This window comes from Aulostomus chinensis, chromosome 18 (assembly GCF_037954235.1).
Source record: "Aulostomus chinensis isolate RoL2024-O1b breed Wild chromosome 18, RoL_Achi_v1.0, whole genome shotgun sequence".
Lineage (NCBI taxonomy): Eukaryota > Metazoa > Chordata > Actinopteri > Syngnathiformes > Aulostomidae > Aulostomus > Aulostomus chinensis.
The window spans coordinates 15923470-15940360 of record NC_141337.1 but is presented as its reverse complement, the minus strand read 5'-3'; the positions used below and the strand labels follow the sequence as shown (position 1 = coordinate 15940360).

Sequence of the window (16891 nt, the reverse complement as noted above, 5' to 3'; positions counted from 1 at the left end):
GGTAGTTTTGCTAGATTTTTCAACCAACAGGTAGTTGACAGATGTTAGCTTAATTAGCTTTACTTGGAAAAAAAAAAAAAAAGTTTGGTGACCAATGTGAGAAGTTGCTTTTGTTTTTTTTCCAACTCTTCCAAAATGTTAGGAAATAAAGGAAATTAAAGGAATTTTTCCGAGTGTATTAATTTAGAGGACAGCGACACTTGGGCTTCGCTAACCAGTGCTATAATTGTAAGCATGTGTTCATCGGAGGAACATTGAGTACAAACACCAAGCACAGCCAAGATGAAACAATAAAATAGACCGAGATCATTCCAAATCCCAGTTTTATTGGTTGTTGGATTTCAGGTGAACCAATGGCACAAGAGAGATTAATCCACAATATCAAAAAAATTATACAAAATAATACAAAAGGAAGTTCCAGTTATACAAAGCAAAGATGTGGATATAATTTTTTTTCTCATCTATTTTCCTACTGCCCAAAAACTCAAGAGTAAGGCACAGTCATTACCACATGTTTACCCTTCCACATCCGTTTGTCTACGCCTCGGTTACCGGGGAGACGCCGTCTCCGGGGATAACCTCTCCATTTATTCGCTTGAGATTCTTAACCCTTCATACAAAACTTAAAAAAAAAAAAAAAAAAAATTGAAACAGACTTTGTGAGGAGCTGGCTACAATCATTTCATAGAGCTATGGTGATTGGTTCTCCATGAGGATCCTCGCATTTGAGGAGCGGTGACAGTGAGGAGCGGTCCGAGATCATCTGCTCAAATCAAGAGGCAAAAAAGTCGCTGCTTATAATGGGATGTTACGGAGAAAGCAAGCTGGAGGGTCGAGAATAATTAGGACGGGTACAGGTGCAATGTGCTACATGACTGCACAAAAGAAAATACTGAAGTCAAAATTTAGAAAAACTAGCATCTTTTTTTCAACATATTCTGTCCTTAACGAACTTAAAAAAAAAAAAAGAAATACGTCATTGAAAAGGCTTAACTATATGAAACAGAAAAACCAAAGAAAAAGCCAGTTCCGGCTATGTGGGCATTCTCAAAGCCCTTTTGCGTTTGGACAAGGCTCTCAAGTGCTATGTTAAGGATGAGATGCTTCACTAGATGCGTCGGTTTGTGCGGACAGGACGGCAACATCACTCAACATGTTATAAAGTTTGTAGCACCAGTTTCCAGTTTCTCAGATGTGTGCGGAATGACACGAGAAGGTTTGGTCTAGAGATGGATGATGTGTTCGGTCCAGGGATTCTAAAAGCAGCTTTCAAAAGAGGCTCTGTAAATCATTTTCACTCCAGTTGCTATGGCTACCAGCTGTACGCCTACCCATGATAATGTCTGTGCCTTGGACACTGAGAAAGAAATGAATCCGACTGTGTTGGGCGAGCCGTTTTACTTCCAGTAAGACAGGTGAGTGCAGTAAACATACGTGACTGCGCCGAGGTTATTTTTAATAATCTTGATACTCTTCTGGAGACAATAGGTTTAGTTTGTGGAGGGAGGAAAAGGATGACAAGTGTTTCAACTTCCTACATCCCGTTTGGTCTCGGACAATCAGACACCCCGCCGACCAGTGAGAACACAGCTAGAGAACAACAAAAGGAAACTACTTTACATTTAAACATTTTACAGTTGAGATGAAGGGGATCAGTTACATCATCTTCGATATCTTTATCATCATCAGATGCACTCCAGTTACATCACGTCACGCGGAGGCGGCGCCGCCTCCTCCAGACACACACACGCCTGTGACCTGGTCTGATAGACACTTCCAGACAAACACAGAAAATCTGTTTCTACTAAACTGAATCGCACAAAAACAGACCGACGTGTTGATATCCACCTGGCAGGAGGCAGATGAAAGCGGAGGTCTGTTTTTGGCGAGTAGATCAGGTAGAAGGGTCGACGACACCAGGTCAGACATGGTAAGACAATAGAGAGGAGTAGAAAGGCAAGGGGTTAACTCAGAGAGGAGGGGCTCCTTTTACGTGACATTAAAGGAGAGGGGGGTTGCCCCAATAGTAAGGCGAGGAGGGAGTGAGTGACAAGTCAAGCAGCGAACCAGATGGGAGCAGAAAAAGTGCACAGCCCCACGGTAACTATGGCAACAGCTAAAGGTCGGCACTGCGGAGCAGAGCTGGGGATGGGAGGGATAGGAAGGAAGGATGAGAGGAAGAAAAGGGAGGCAGTAGAGAAAGAACCCTCTTCTTCCATCCTTCCTCTTCTCTCTGTGCAGTTCAACATATAAAGTCAGACGTAGAGGACGGCGTGTAAGGAGGGAGGGGGAAGCGGGGGCGGGGACATGTAAAGGTGGGTAGTGCTGCTGTGCTCAACGCTGCACATTTCATTCATCAACATCGCAGCAGTGGGCGGCTGCGTACCCTCCTTCCCTTAGTATTCCCACAGCGTGGCGGTCTCCAGGTCGTCAGCGTTGGCCTTCAGCACGCCGGCGTGGTCCCCGCGGAGGTATTTGCCATCACCGGCGTGGCGGATGGCCAGCTTGTTGTAGTCGCAAAACTCAAAGAGGAAGTCGACGGGTGTGTCGCTGCTGCTCACCACGGCCTGCTCATTCCCAACCATCCAGTATTTCCCAGTAGAGTCTGCAGGAGCGGAGGAGAGAGGAAAGGATGGATTAGGGGAGAGAGAGGATGCGAGGGAGGGATGTGTCGGAACGTGTGGGGGGGGGTGAGAACGTGGTGGAGGGAACAAAGGGTTCAGCTTAAAAAGGCTTTGTTTAAGTTACATAATATGAGGGCAAGAAAATTAACCAAATCAAATCCCTTTTATAAGTCAATCCATAATGATTTAATCCCCGCCATGCCTGCAGGAGGTTGCCTTCTAGCATCCAGCTGTGGAACGCAGCTGCACATGTTAAGTGCAGACTTGTGAAGGCAGACGCTAACCCTCCGCTCTCGCCTACCGAAACACAAACTGACCTTGCAGGCTGTAGGCGCCGTCCCGGAACTCCAGGGTGAAGTAGTCGTAGGAGGAGCGATTGGAGTCGAGCGTCCCCGTCACCTTCCTGCAGCCGATGAAGCCGTGCTCCCCGCGCAGGACGATGATCGGGCGGTTGATCAGCTTCATGATGAACTCCTCGGACTCACCTGGGGGAATAGGTCCGGTTGAATGAATGCGAAAACTAGCAAAAAGACCTGCCAGCTTCAACACTGATTTAGACTACATTCACTAATAGACAATAGTCCTGAGACCTAGGCCTGTTCATTTTCAAATTAGTTCCAACTGAAAACCATCCAACAACTCCCTCTCATCTGTTTAAGCTTTAATCTGCGAACACCAGCACCGAATTCCAGCTTTAGAACTGTTGGCTGATTGATGGATGTTTCTTGAACCCATAAAAAAGTTACTCTGAAGGCCAAATTATGTAAAAATAGGGATGTTCCTTTTATTTTCCTTGACGCAGATGCAGATACCCGTTTTATATTATACAGATACATTTTAATCTGCGTGTACGCCACGATCGCCCTTGAACCTGTGCAAATCCTCGTTTGACTGGTGGAATTTTACCACGTTAATATTGACACATTGCTAACATTAAGCTACCTCAGTCTGACATAATTCAATTCTTCTTCTTCGCCGTTCTAAAAGCAGCAGTGGCAAGTCAGAACACAGCACAACTTCCTGTGTAGGCTGCTGTTTTAGAGCAGCGAAGAAGAGTTGATTTCCTGCTTCCTGGTATCAGTCAGCGATAGCTGAGCTTAGAGGAAAGAGGCAGGGTCCCGCTTCAGGGCTCCTAAACACTCTGGTATCATAGATTTGCCTCACTCATCAAGACTGATGCCACATTTTGAGCCAGTATCCAAGGCAGTAAATCCTTCTGATGACATATTTGTCCTGCAAAAATCGATTTGTATCAGGACTGAGTATGAGATCAATTAGCGCTGCCTCAACTGGAGTTCCTTTTTGTAGTCAGGTTTTGTTGTGCAAGCTCCTCACAGATGTCTTGGCTGGTTCTCTCGTGTTTCCAATTGACATGATTCATTTAAAAAGACACTAAACAGGGAGCTGCAAAGACTTCACAAAGATATTAGACTGTTATGAAACAAAGCCTCTCCGCTCACAAATACCAAAGCTTTCCCTGGAACATTTAATTCCTGCAGTGCAACTCCCACACACATTAGTCCTGAATCAGTTTACTTTGTGCCTGAACGACTGGATCAACAAATCACACTGACCGGCAGCGTCGATGGTGGCTGCTAGCTGGCCGTTCTTCTTGGCGGCGACATATTTCCCGTTAGCAGCCCGGAGAGTCAGCCGCTTCCCACGCCACTCAATGTCAAAGTAGCAATTAGCTGACCTGCAGAGAGGATACAGAGAAAGACAAGGCATGACATGGCGGTTGGAGTTCACCTGCTGCATAAGTAAGCTGATGGATCTGCTGGAGTTGAATCAAGGAGTTTAAAAAAATCTCTCTCTCTCTTTTTTTTAATTAAATAACTATAAAGGAACATGTCAACTTTTTGGGCAACAGATTTATTGTCCGTCCTCCCCAGAGCCAGACGAGAAACTAGACACCCTTCTCTCCTCTTTGCTGCATTAAGGAGATGAGACCCTCAGAGACCTGCAGGCTACAAGCACTTAGCAAAATGAATGGTAGTGGATGGGAAGTGTTAGCATACCATCCAAAGTCAAACATTTTTTATTCAAAATGTTCTTCACCTGCATGAATAAAACCAGAGATGTGCATAACTTTCATGATGTAACATCTACAATACACTGCAAATTTAGAATCTGAGACACAGCCAGAACTACTTTCCTGAATGGGCGCAGTGATTTGTTGCAGCGCAGAAATGTTTTTGACAATTAGAATAGCAACTCGTGCTACTCATCATGGCTGCTTTTGTAACAGGATGGAGGAGGATTACTTCCTGACAAACCAATATCCTAAACCTGATTCATTTTATGACTTTGGATGAAGTATGCCAACACTTCTCATCCACTTCCATTAATTATGCTGAGCTACCTAGTAGGCCCCAAGCCCCGTAATGCAGCAGAGGGGAGAGAAGGGTATCCATGTTCTCTGGTTCTGGGGAGGACTGATAATCAGTGTATTTCACACAAAGTTGTTGTGCTCTTTTAACATCTTCACCTCTAACAGAGAAGCTCATAACATTCTCCAGAATGTTTTCCACTCAGAGTTGGAAGCCACAAAGAGGACGTGGTGTAAGAAAATATTTTCGTGGTCTAATCTATTGGAAGTCAGCAGAATCAAAGCTCAAGAATGTGAATCTCAGTGTGATCATCGTCTCTGCTTTTGACTCATCTGTAGAAGACGCCCAAGGTCTTTGCGTGACGTCTATGAGCGCCACACATTTGTGGTTTTGGAAGGAAAGGCTATTTTAAAACAAAAAACTAATTACACTTATTTCAAAAAGGACAACTAAAAAGTTCTCTATGGAAGCGGTCTACACCTCCCGAATCTGCCCGGAGCCTCACATGAAAGCACCCAGGTCGCAAGGTCAAAGGTTAACAGCCAGCACTTGAGCTGGACTAAAACGCAGCACATGAAAGAAAATCACTCTCCACAGGCTGAGAACGTTCACAAAACATACACAACATGACAGGAGCACACGAACGCATCACCCCCCACCCACACAAAACAAAACAAGACAAAACAAAACAAAAACTCCTCAGTCATGCAACAGCTAAAATTACCAAATGAGGCGACGGAGACTAAGAGCTGTAATGGGTGAGTATCAGCTTACACACACACACACACACACACACACACACACACACACACTCTGACAGATTGAAGCAGGTGTGGATGTGGTGAATCTGAATGTCTCAGACATAACAGCAGAGAAGAATGAGACACTCACTTGGTGGAGGCGGTGCACTGCAGGCCCCCGTTTGCAGTGAGAGTCCAGTATTTTCCAGCGGCGGTCCGGAACGCACACTTCCTGTTTTCACGGCAGATCTCCACTTGAAAGACTTCCTGGTCACCTTCCTCATCCTGATTGGCTGACAGGTCCATACCTGGGTAGTGGGTGGAGGTAGAGTTAGTTAAAATACCAGCTGCTATACCAATTACTAATCAGTTGCTGAAAATAGCCTGAAGACCTGTAAACAAGATGACCACTGACAAGCATCAGTGAAAACACACACACAAACACACACACACACACAGTCTGGTTAGGATCAGACGAAGCTAAATGAACAACATCAGACAGCCTGGATTAGTGAAGGATTTCATTCAGCTGCATCCACATGCGCGCACACATCTGTTACAGTCCAAACACTATACTTCAAAGGCTAAGCCGTCATGGTGGACGGTCACCAAACAGAAAAGAAACCACAAGAACCCTCCCTCCACCAGTGTCTAGCATGAATCTAGATGTCGAGAGGTCAAACAATGAGTTAACACAAAGATCTGCAGCAGTTTTTGTTCATTATTGTTCAAATTGATGTGTTGTGTATGTAGCAGGTATTGATTTCAATTTCTGAGGATGCTGAGATTACAAATCTCAAGTTGTTATCCAGAGGAGGCCAACGTTATTTATTTCACATCCAAAAAACGGATTCAGAAAGAACATGTTGACTTTTTTGGACATACAAATATTGTCCGTCCTCCCTTGAGCTATACGGGAGGACAGATATACTTCTCTCCTCTGTGCAGCACCAAGGAGCTGAGAGACCACTTGATTGCTAGTTAATTAGTTAGCTAGTTAGCTTAGTGCTAAGTAGCAGTGTTAGCATACCCCTGTCAAGGGTCATCAAATACACTTTCTTCCATACTAGTTTTGTGTGTGAGTCACTATATCTAACAGTTTGTTTTTTATTTTAGAAGCAAATTACTAACCAACCACAGCTATTCATTGTGCTAAGCTAACTAGCAGTCAGTGGGTCTCTGAGGGCCTCAGCTGCTTAATACACACCCAGACAGACAGAAAGGCATCCATCTTCCTGTTTGGCTGTCGGGAGGATGGACAGTAAGCAGATTTCACATAAAGTCAGTGTGTGTTCCTTTAAATGCAGCTGCTGTTTGAGCGACAGACCTCCTGTCTAGTTTGCACACAAAAGAAAAGGCAGTAGCTAAAACAGACTACACCCAAACTACGTAAATGTGCCATTAAAAGGTTGACAAGTAGTTCAAAGAGGTATTTTACTAATTATGACTTCACCTCTCCATGAAGAGTGCTTTATGTCTGGAGTCTTTTCACACACATTTGCCGAAAAAGAAAAGTTTGTGAGGCCAGTATGATTTGTGACACTGCTGGTCAAGGATACAATTGGATTCAACTTTTGGAGAGCATTTTTAAATGTTTTTAAAAAGATGTCTGGAGGGGCTTTGGGGCTATTTTATGCACATATAAATTACAAAATTCAACATTTAAGGTTATCGACTTTCAAAGGGACTAAACAAGCATTTAAAAACACAAAGTGGGAAGATGTGTATGTGTACCGAGCACCAGACCTCATTAAATCACATCAGTCCCACTGACTGAAGCACTTGAGAGCAACAAAGAGGTCAACAGACATGAGTCAACTATAGGATGACTACAGTCAAACACTTCATACAGCACAAAGCGTGCTATTGTATATGATGAGGTCATGGCGTGGGGGTCTGTCTGTCGGTCTGCTGTGTAAATGTGTGCAGAGTGAGAGAGGGCAGAGAGAAAGAGAGACGTGTTTGAGAAAACACTCGTGTTCTCCGTTTTCATGCATAACCCGTCCCCTCCCCCCATCCATCTCAGTTTTTCCATGTTTCTTGTTCTCTACGGCCTCGTTACTGAAAGGGGCCACGCTGAATACATGAAAGGAAAAATCTGTCTTAAAAAAGGAAATTTTGAGAAAATTTCTCAGCACTTCTTCTGGCGATGATATTTTGGATTAGTTTCACTCACACAGACTTTGCTTTCTCTACATCCTCAGTTCAGCTTTCTTGTGTATTTTTTGTAAAAAAAAAAAAAAAAATAAGATTAATTACGGATGAAACATTATCTCTACAACTTTCATAACCACCCCCACAAAATCAATAATACAAACCCATAATGTATGTTTAGCAGGGTCAGACAATATGGCCGGAAATACCAGGGATGCCTCCCATCCCTGCCCCCCCCCCCCCCCCCCCCACACACACACACACACACACACACTTAAAACCTCAGGACAAACATCTCTCCAAGTGTGCTGGCTGACTTCTACTCAAAGGTTAACTTGACAACTGTCAGTGCTTCACATCCACCCACTCAGTAAGAATAAAAACAGACTCATGTCTCACGTTCTTGTGTGTCAAAGAGTCGGCCATATTGGTGCAGGGCGACCATGTGCCCCAGAGCATGTATCAGACGCTGCAGATGAAGTTGTCTAGTTTGTTAAAAGGGATTCTCAGAATATTCATTTAATCTTACTGTGTGTAAAAAATTGTTGCATTTTGTTGTAATTTTTGATATGAATTAAAAAAAAAAACTAATTGCAACACATTAAAACAGCTTCTGTGGTGTTCTGGACTGATGAGACACACCGCTAATACCAACACTTGGAGGACATTTGCAAGAGCCTATTTGCTCATGTTTTAGTAACTATAATTTTCTTAAGAGTTCTCATTTTGACATGTCTCCAGTTATTATGTATGCAGTGCTCATCAAGTCATTGCTGCTGGCTTTGCAATGATCTACAACGTTTTTAATCAGTGTATAAGCACCGATGCAGAAAACACTTAGATATTGTCATTTATTCCAGCCACTCCTCTTTCTGGGGTCAAAACTTAGTTCCTCCGTTACCCATAATGCCGCTCCAGCACTGACATTTCACACAGAGATACTCAGGGGGTTACACTGAAGAGGAGTCCTTCTTTCTAAACACAGAGTTTAAACTGAAGCTTCATCTCGAGATGCAACTGAATACAAACAAACACGTAATGTTCCAATTTGAACTTTTAACACCGTTTGACCCTCAACTGAAGCAAAAAAAAAAAAAAAAAAAAAAAAAAGACTCCAGTGAAGCCTGCGTTACCACAGAGTGAGGATTACATAAAAGGTGTTCAAACACTGCTCGCAAAGCTCAGCTCGTTACTCCTCTCCTGCCAACGGCCCTCTAAAGTCAACCGAGAGATTCGGGAACGCTGCAGGCAGGATGGATTTCTGCTGAAATATGTGGAGATGCACAGTAACAGGAACCACATGGTCAGCGGAGATGAGAGGTACATTCAGAGGAGGAAAAACGAGGCGGGTCAGACTTAACTCACCACCAACATCAGTCACATTTCCTCTCTAATTCTCACTGCTCAGCCAACGCGCACACACACACACACACATTCAGTAGCACAAGTCCATATATCACTGTATCAGGAGGGAGAGTGTGTGTGTGGACCATCTGTTTTCTGCTGCAAACTTCAATGAAAGTACAGTGGGACAAACACATTCATATGATCAGTGGAGAACTTTACAGTAGTGAAGTGGACCAGCTGTTGACTCCAACGCCGGCCCGTCTGCCCTCAAACATGATATGCAGATGAATGTTTGAAAGAAAGCCAATCTGTTCTGTTCACTCATCCTCACACACACACACACACACACACCTTGAAACTGTGTGACAGAGACTAAACATTCACCCTGAAGCTGGGTGTGTGTGTAAAACTCAGTCTACACTGATCATTTTACAAAGCTCACTGGGGTAATGGAAGGAGTGGGATCTGCACCACCACACCAAAAGAAGTGACCACACACACATCCTCCCAAACCACACACACACACACACACACCAAACCCTTCAACCCATCCCCACCCAGTTCACCCAGCCTGATGGTGGCAGGCACTGATAGCCGGCCTTGGTTACTGTGAGCCAGTATCTTACACTGCTGCTGTGAACACACAATTGAATCCTGTACAATTGTGTGTGTGTGTGTGTGTGTGTGTGTGCATTGTTCTGCTGGCCTGACTGAGGAGGCGGCCTGCTAGGGTACAAACAAGGAGCCAGATCATCAGCCTTTGTTCCGACCCAAACACATAGAATGACCAGCCAGCCTCCACACTGAACGCAGAGCTACAAGCACCTCTGTTCACACAGTACGGACGAACCGGTGAACACACATGCACTTGTAAAAAAAAAAAAAAAAAAAAACCTAAATTAATCAAATAATTTTAAATGCCTGCTGATTAATGAGCTACTTTTGGTTGTACACATTCCCAACACACACACACACCTAACATCTGAAAACACACAAACTGAAGGTCCATAAACATTAAAGTATCAGCCTGTGAACACTTTCAAGGATGCTGAATCAATCACCGCCCTACTTTTGTTTTTTACTGTCGAGTGTGTGTTTGTGCTTGGGTGTGTGTGTGGGGGGGGGGGGGGGTGCACACTGTCACCCTTTACCAGCCAAGGTTGGAGTTGTGTGTTCTGTGTCTCATTTCCTGCCTCTGTGTGTAAGTGTGTGTTGGGGGGTGAAGGATACACTAAAGGGTGTCAGGGTTGGTTGACTCAGGGCCAGACACAACATGGAGCCACAACTCGATACCAAACGTGGTGCACAACTCATGATTTAGAGGCTGATTACAACCCAAAGAATGAGTTTGGGTTTCAAAGCAGACCCACACAACCAGTCACTCGTCCTGCATCAATTTACGCTGAACTCAAACCAGCTTTAGTGACATCAAACTTTTTTTTTTTTTTTTTTTGCTGTGACAAATCTAGATGTGATCGTATTACCTTGGCTGGTTACCATCACTAATCTAACCACAGGGGGCATTTTTAACTGTAAACCCATGGAATTCATTTGCTAATATTAGCTTAGATTTTTGATTAGCATTGTTTAGCTTAGCACAAAAGACAAGAAACTTGATGAAACAACTAGTCTGCCTCTGTTGAATGGTACAATCCGCCTCACAGTCTGCAACAATGAACATGTTCTACTAAAGAGGTGGAAAATGTGTACAAACATGTATTTTATTGTTATTTACTGACATCAGCTTCTTAAAATGACCCTTAAAAATGAAGAAATAATCACCAGTTAGGTAAATGTGACACACTGTAGAGTAAATGGGGCTGAAATTGGATTCAAACATCTGTCCCGTGCTGCAAAGTTTGAAAATCACCAACCACCAAACTAAACTGCCCAATTTTGCAGACTTTCTTGCATCTAAACAGCAGCAACCGCCACCCCAACACCATGCTGCTTAATCAGGGAATGTTTGTGTACAGTTAGAAAAAGAATTCTAATCTAATTTAACAGTGCTCCACCATGACTCAGTGCGATGGTCATTTCAAATATTTCCTGCATGGGCACCCTGGAAAATCTCCGTGTGTCGTTCTCGAGGGAGCACTGACCTCCTGGAGGCTATGACCTCAGGAATTCCTGAACATGATAGCGTCACGCCTGATCACCCATCAGATGCAAAAGCAGCGACCAGGGGCTGCTTATTCTTGAGTGAGAAGAGTGAACCGCCTCGGGGCTTCGACAGCCGATGTTAGTGTGAATTTGCCTTTTTACATTTATTCATGTGAGTAATAACGTTCATTATAAATCCCAACCTGAGCAGATATGTGATCTAACCCGTGACGCCTCCCCTCAGCTCCTCTGAGGGCGCCAACAGGATATGATGAGGACCTTTTGGTCTTCACTCACACTTGCACCGGTTTACAACAGGCCACTTAAAGGCCATCGAGCTCCAGGCTAAGAGACTAATAGTGGTGTCCCAGTCTATATGAGGGTCGTTAAACAGTCTCTATGGGAATTTGTGACCATCTCCCTGCACTGGATGTTGAAACACAGGGGCTGACATTAGCATCAATTATGAATGCTGAAGGCACTAAAGTGAGGAAATGCTGGAATATGCGTCTGATTGTTGGCAGAGGGGAAATGGGTTCTAGTGGTCCCCATCTCCACCAGGCAGTTGCTTTTAATGGTTTGGATCAGGGATGTCACTTTTGGTTCATTCTGCTTTCAAAAGCCCGACATTCATTGACTGGCAGAAAAACAACAATTCTTTTTTTAAGCTGAAACATAGCAGCAACACGCAGCCCTCAGTGGAAACACAACCCGGCTCCAGACAGACCAAGCTCCTAGTCCACCTCCTACCTCACAGACTAGCAGCATATCAGTCACGTGACCTTTGGACCTAATCTGGTACTGTGTCACCATCACACGAGAGAGCCCTTTGTTTTTGATAAAGAATTTTTTACCAGAAAACTTTTAACCAGATTAAAACTCCCACAGTACCTTCCGTTCACAACATGCATCACAAAAATGAGCCAGTGTGTCTATTTTTGTCCGAAACCAGACTAATGTGGAACAGCTTAGTGCGAGAGGTTTGTTTAGCAAATCTTATCAATTTACCTCTGGCTGCTAGCCATCAAAGCCCGAAAAATACTCTCGTCAATTCTCAGTTTACGTCTCGTTTGAAAAATGAAAACCAATGGGCTTAAATTTGGTGGGATTGGGATTTCTTTACAGCGAGGTTGTCAAATGAGAGAGGCTTCTATTAGCAGTGAAATGCATCTTGTTTTAATACTTAATTATTCTTACTGGTTAAGGTTGAGGCTGTAGCTTTATAAAAGGCGATGGACAGAAGTGAGCAGCCTGTCAGGTTCTAAAAAACAGGCAGTTGAGCGGCTCTGAGTTGGTAAAACGGATCGGTGTCAAACCTGACTGACGTCTCATCCTGCTGAAATCTCAACTGTCAAGCTGCAGATTCATAAAACAAACAAGGTCATTGAAAACTTAAAAGTCTAATAAGGAAGAGCTGTTCTTGGGAAGTACCTTTTGAACCGATTTCAACCCCCACTTCTCAGCTAATGGAAGCCAGCCGACTCCGACCGCCATGTTGGCCCACCAATCAAATAACAGCATCAGGGTGAAGCTACGAGCAGCTGTCGCTCTGAAAACATCTGGAGCCAGTTTCATTCCATTATACATTTAATCCGCTTCACAATGATCCAGTTGTTAGTGTGGAGGACATTGTCTTCCTTCAGGTCCCGCGCTCTTTACTAATAGGTTTCAGAAGGCGCACAGGGCAGGGAGGACATGCTCAACCATCATTATGACACCATCCTACCCACTTCGCCAGTGAAACAAAGTCATAGTGCTCAAAATACATCAAGACATGTAAGAGATCTTAGTTTTTTTTTTTAACTCAATCCAATATGGCTGCCACAGGAACTGAACATTTCAGATCATACCTTCTTCAAACGAAGCACCCTGTCATCTTAAAAGCTGATCGAAATATGAAGCAAATCCACAAAGGCGCATAGGAATAACTCAAAGTAAGCCAACACCTGCTACCCCACTATCATTCATTGCGCTAAAGCTGGCCACGCACGCACACACACATTACAGCAGTGACTGTTTAATCTGGCTGCAACACACACACACATTACAGCAGTGACTGTTTAATCTGGCTGCAACACACACACACTCTCCAAATATCTTCATCACTCTAATCTCAAACACGAACAAAAAGTCTAAGATAATGGCGCAGCGCGCACACTCACACACGACAGGATCATCGGGAGACAGGCGGAGCAGTGGTCATGTGACATCACAAGGAAGCAGATGTAAACAAAACCAGTGTGGTACCACGAGATGCTGTTGAGAGAACACTCCAGGTGCTTCAGCTAGAACTGGGGTTGAGTTTCATCTGCCAGTTTGGTTTTGCCCCAGAATGGACAACGAACAAAACTCCCCGAAATTTTGGTTTGCTCCTTTAAAAATTTCCCTTTAGAGATGTAAAATTTCCTTCCATGCATTTGTATTAAATGCCAGCGGGCACAAAAAGTTAAAAATACCTAAAGACATTCTAAAAGGGGCTTTTATTCACGGCGCATTTTCCCTCCCTCGTTAATCCATTATTCATCTGTGTGAGCAGGATGCTGCTGCCTCGGATCCTCCCTGACAGAGACGGATCATTCCAGTCAGCAAAATGTCACGCGCTGATTATTATTAGAAGTGGATTTATTATCGTCGCTCATGCAATTCCAGTGGAGCAGTTCCTGGCCTCCATTTTGTGTCAGAGCGAGCAACACTTACCGATAAAAAGGCCGCTGATGGAGAGAAAAGTGGATAAATGTTCCGCTGACAAGTGAACATGGCAGGGAGATGGAACAAGGGTGTGACAGAGACACAGGGGCTGGAACTGAAAGGATGGTTTCTGAAGAGAAGGAGGAAACCACAAGACCGCTCGGTATTCTCACCAGTGTTCTCCTCTCACCGCACACCAAAGATAGATTTAGAGAGCATTAATTTCTAGGCTGCTATCATTCATTACAGCAGACAGCCAGAGCCACAGCCTCTGTTGTTTTCCACTCATCTCTTAATGATCGTCTTTGCGCTGACTCCCACATTCCGCACAAAAACATTCACGTCTTCATCTTCGGGGAGTGATGCGTTTTGTTTAAAAGCATTCATTTTCATTTTTTTCTAGCCGCTCATTAAAAGACAACGCTTCAGGAGACGTGACACTGACAATGACCTGAGACGGCGCAGCAGCAGGTCTGGAGGAGCAGGGTGGGGGAGGGGAAGGCTGCAGGAAATTATGCAAGAGGTGTAAAGATGGAGAAGAAGAGAGGAACAATGAAGGACGGAGGAAAGGAAGCCTGCACAGATGAGAACCAGATGTCACAAACATTGACTAAAAGAGGGTGATAATCATTTGGGGAGCATACACACCTGACGCCCACCCAATGATTGGTGTCACCAGTGAGCAGAGCTCAGGTCCAGAAAGAAGCTGCATCAACCAGGATCCCGTGTCATGATAAATTTGAGTTTTACACCATCAAGACTCTTCCTCACGCAATAAAAACAATATATTGCGATATTTTCCACGATACTGTGAAAATTCTACACCCTCATTGATATTACAGGGCAAAATATGATAAAAAAAAATGTAAATTTGCAGTACATCACAATGAAAATCATAACGTGTCACGGAGAAGTCATATAGCAATATATGGCACTGCTTTCATCACAGACATTGCGAAATCCACTGTAAGGAGGATACAAGTGATCGAGTGGTTACTATTGCGATTACTTCCATTTTGTAGTTTAAATGAAAGAGTTTTGACCCAAATAAAACAAACTGAAATTCCAAATGATCTGAAAAGCTCCAATTGGTCAATAAACTCATATGTAATGTAACTGATCGTAGGGATTCATGGTCTGACCGTGTCACTTACCACTTTCTGTAGTATTCTGTGCCCACAATGTGAAGCATTAATAGTGATATGATGTTCAATGTGCAGGATTTAGAGAGGATCCTGATAAAAAGGTCTGGATCCAGTGAAAGAACCTTTTCACAGGAAGGTGATGTGGCTGTTGTGCTCCCAGTGAATGTTGAGTTGAGACTTTTATACATTTGATTGATGGCTCACATACACACACACACACACACCTGGTGACCCCTGAAGATCTCTGTTGTACATTCTGAATGGCAGCTGGCCCCCAAAATCCAGCTCTGTGTGTGTGTGTGTGTGTGGTTGCTTTCATATAAAGTTGATGGCCAAACAGTGTTAAATGGGGCCACCATTGTCATGACAGCACATGTCCTGTGTGAGTGTGTGTGTGTGTGTGTGGGGGGGGGGGGGGGGGGGGGCAGGCACATGCCATCACTTTAACACTTCCTCCTCCTCAAGATACCTTCACACACTAGCTTTCATCAACACCCACACACCCCGGGTCACCACCACACCCACCTTGTCGGGTGGAGACGTTCCTCTCGTTGGCAGCCGTGAGTACGACCTGTGGGTGGCTCTGCTCCAGCACGAACAGCTCGTCCTTGCCAACGCGTGCGCTCTTGCCGGACTTCATGGTCCCGGAGGGCCCGGAAGGCGCCAGGTACCTGCCGCTGCAGTCCCTGAAGGCCACCTTGCCGGAGCGGAACTCCAACGTGTAGCCAGTGCTCTTGTCCGTGGTGGCCACCAGCGCGCCGTCGTTCCTCAGGAAGCGGTTGTCGGAGGTCTGCAGGTGGTAGCGCTGCTCGCGGAACACCAGCGTGATCATGGAGTCCACCCCCCACGGGACATCCCTGTCGATGGCGATCTCGTCCACCTTGTCGCTCAGGTGCGCGTACCGCTTGCGCGTCAGGCTGAAGATGTTGACCTGCGGGTGCATGGCGATGTGCACGCTCCATTTCTCCGCCACGGACACGGTCTGCGCGAAGCAGATGATCCGGTCCTCGGTGCCACCCAGGTAGCGCCCGTGCGGTTCGGACTGCAGGGACCAGCGGCCGTCATCATGGGCAGTGATGATAAACCGGCAGTCCGCGACAGGAGTCTCACTGTCTCCGGTGACGTTCCCGTCCTTGTCGGTGGCGATGTACCGGCCCAGATGTGACTTGAGAAAGAAGACATTGCCGCTGGAGTCGTCGCCGCTCTGCTCCAGGGTCCAGATCTGCTTCTTCTTCATGCTCGAGGCGGACGCATTGATCTTGAACCCGAACGTCTCCGCCGTCAGATATTTGTTCCCACAGTTGATCAGACCGAACTGGATCTGCAGCATGTCGCTGGTTCCGTTAGTGGCGCCGTTGGTTGTCATAGTCGCTTCTGTCTTGGCCCGGTTCTGTCTTTGAGGAGGTGGGGGGCGGTTCTGCTTGTGAGCTGGCTCGCGGCTGAAAGGGTGGGATGCTCTGCTGCCTCGCGTGCTTCTCTTTGTTTGGGGAGTGTGTGTGTGTATGTGTGGTGTGTGTGGCTGAGTCTGTGAGCGCGCGCTGCCGGTCCTCAGTGCTCTGCCTGTCTCATCAGCGCGAGCCCGCCGCCACAGCTGCAGCCTATATAACCATCAATGACGTTGCACGGCAGGCCACGCCCCTTGTGATAGACACAACTGTGAGCTGAGTTGTCAGGGAGAGTTAAACTCTTTCAGTCTAGATTTCATCATGACCCCTCAGTGTGTGTGTGTGTGTGTGTGTGTGTGTGTGTGTGTGTGTGTG

The 16891-nt window shown here is 45.3% G+C and overlaps 1 protein-coding gene across 1 annotated transcript; it reads right to left on the bottom strand.

Annotated features, from left to right (window-relative positions):
- Positions 1–312: 312 nt before the first annotated feature.
- Positions 313–16662, bottom strand: fscn1a (fascin actin-bundling protein 1a). The gene is made up of 5 exons (XM_086185398.1): positions 15657–16662; positions 5846–6002; positions 4199–4320; positions 2942–3109; positions 313–2605 (listed from the first exon to the last, which is right to left on the bottom strand). Exons 1-5 carry the CDS (start codon positions 16495–16497, stop codon positions 2397–2399), a joined length of 1497 nt encoding a protein of 498 aa, XP_086041524.1. The 5' UTR covers positions 16498–16662; the 3' UTR covers positions 313–2396.
- Positions 16663–16891: the final 229 nt, after the last annotated feature.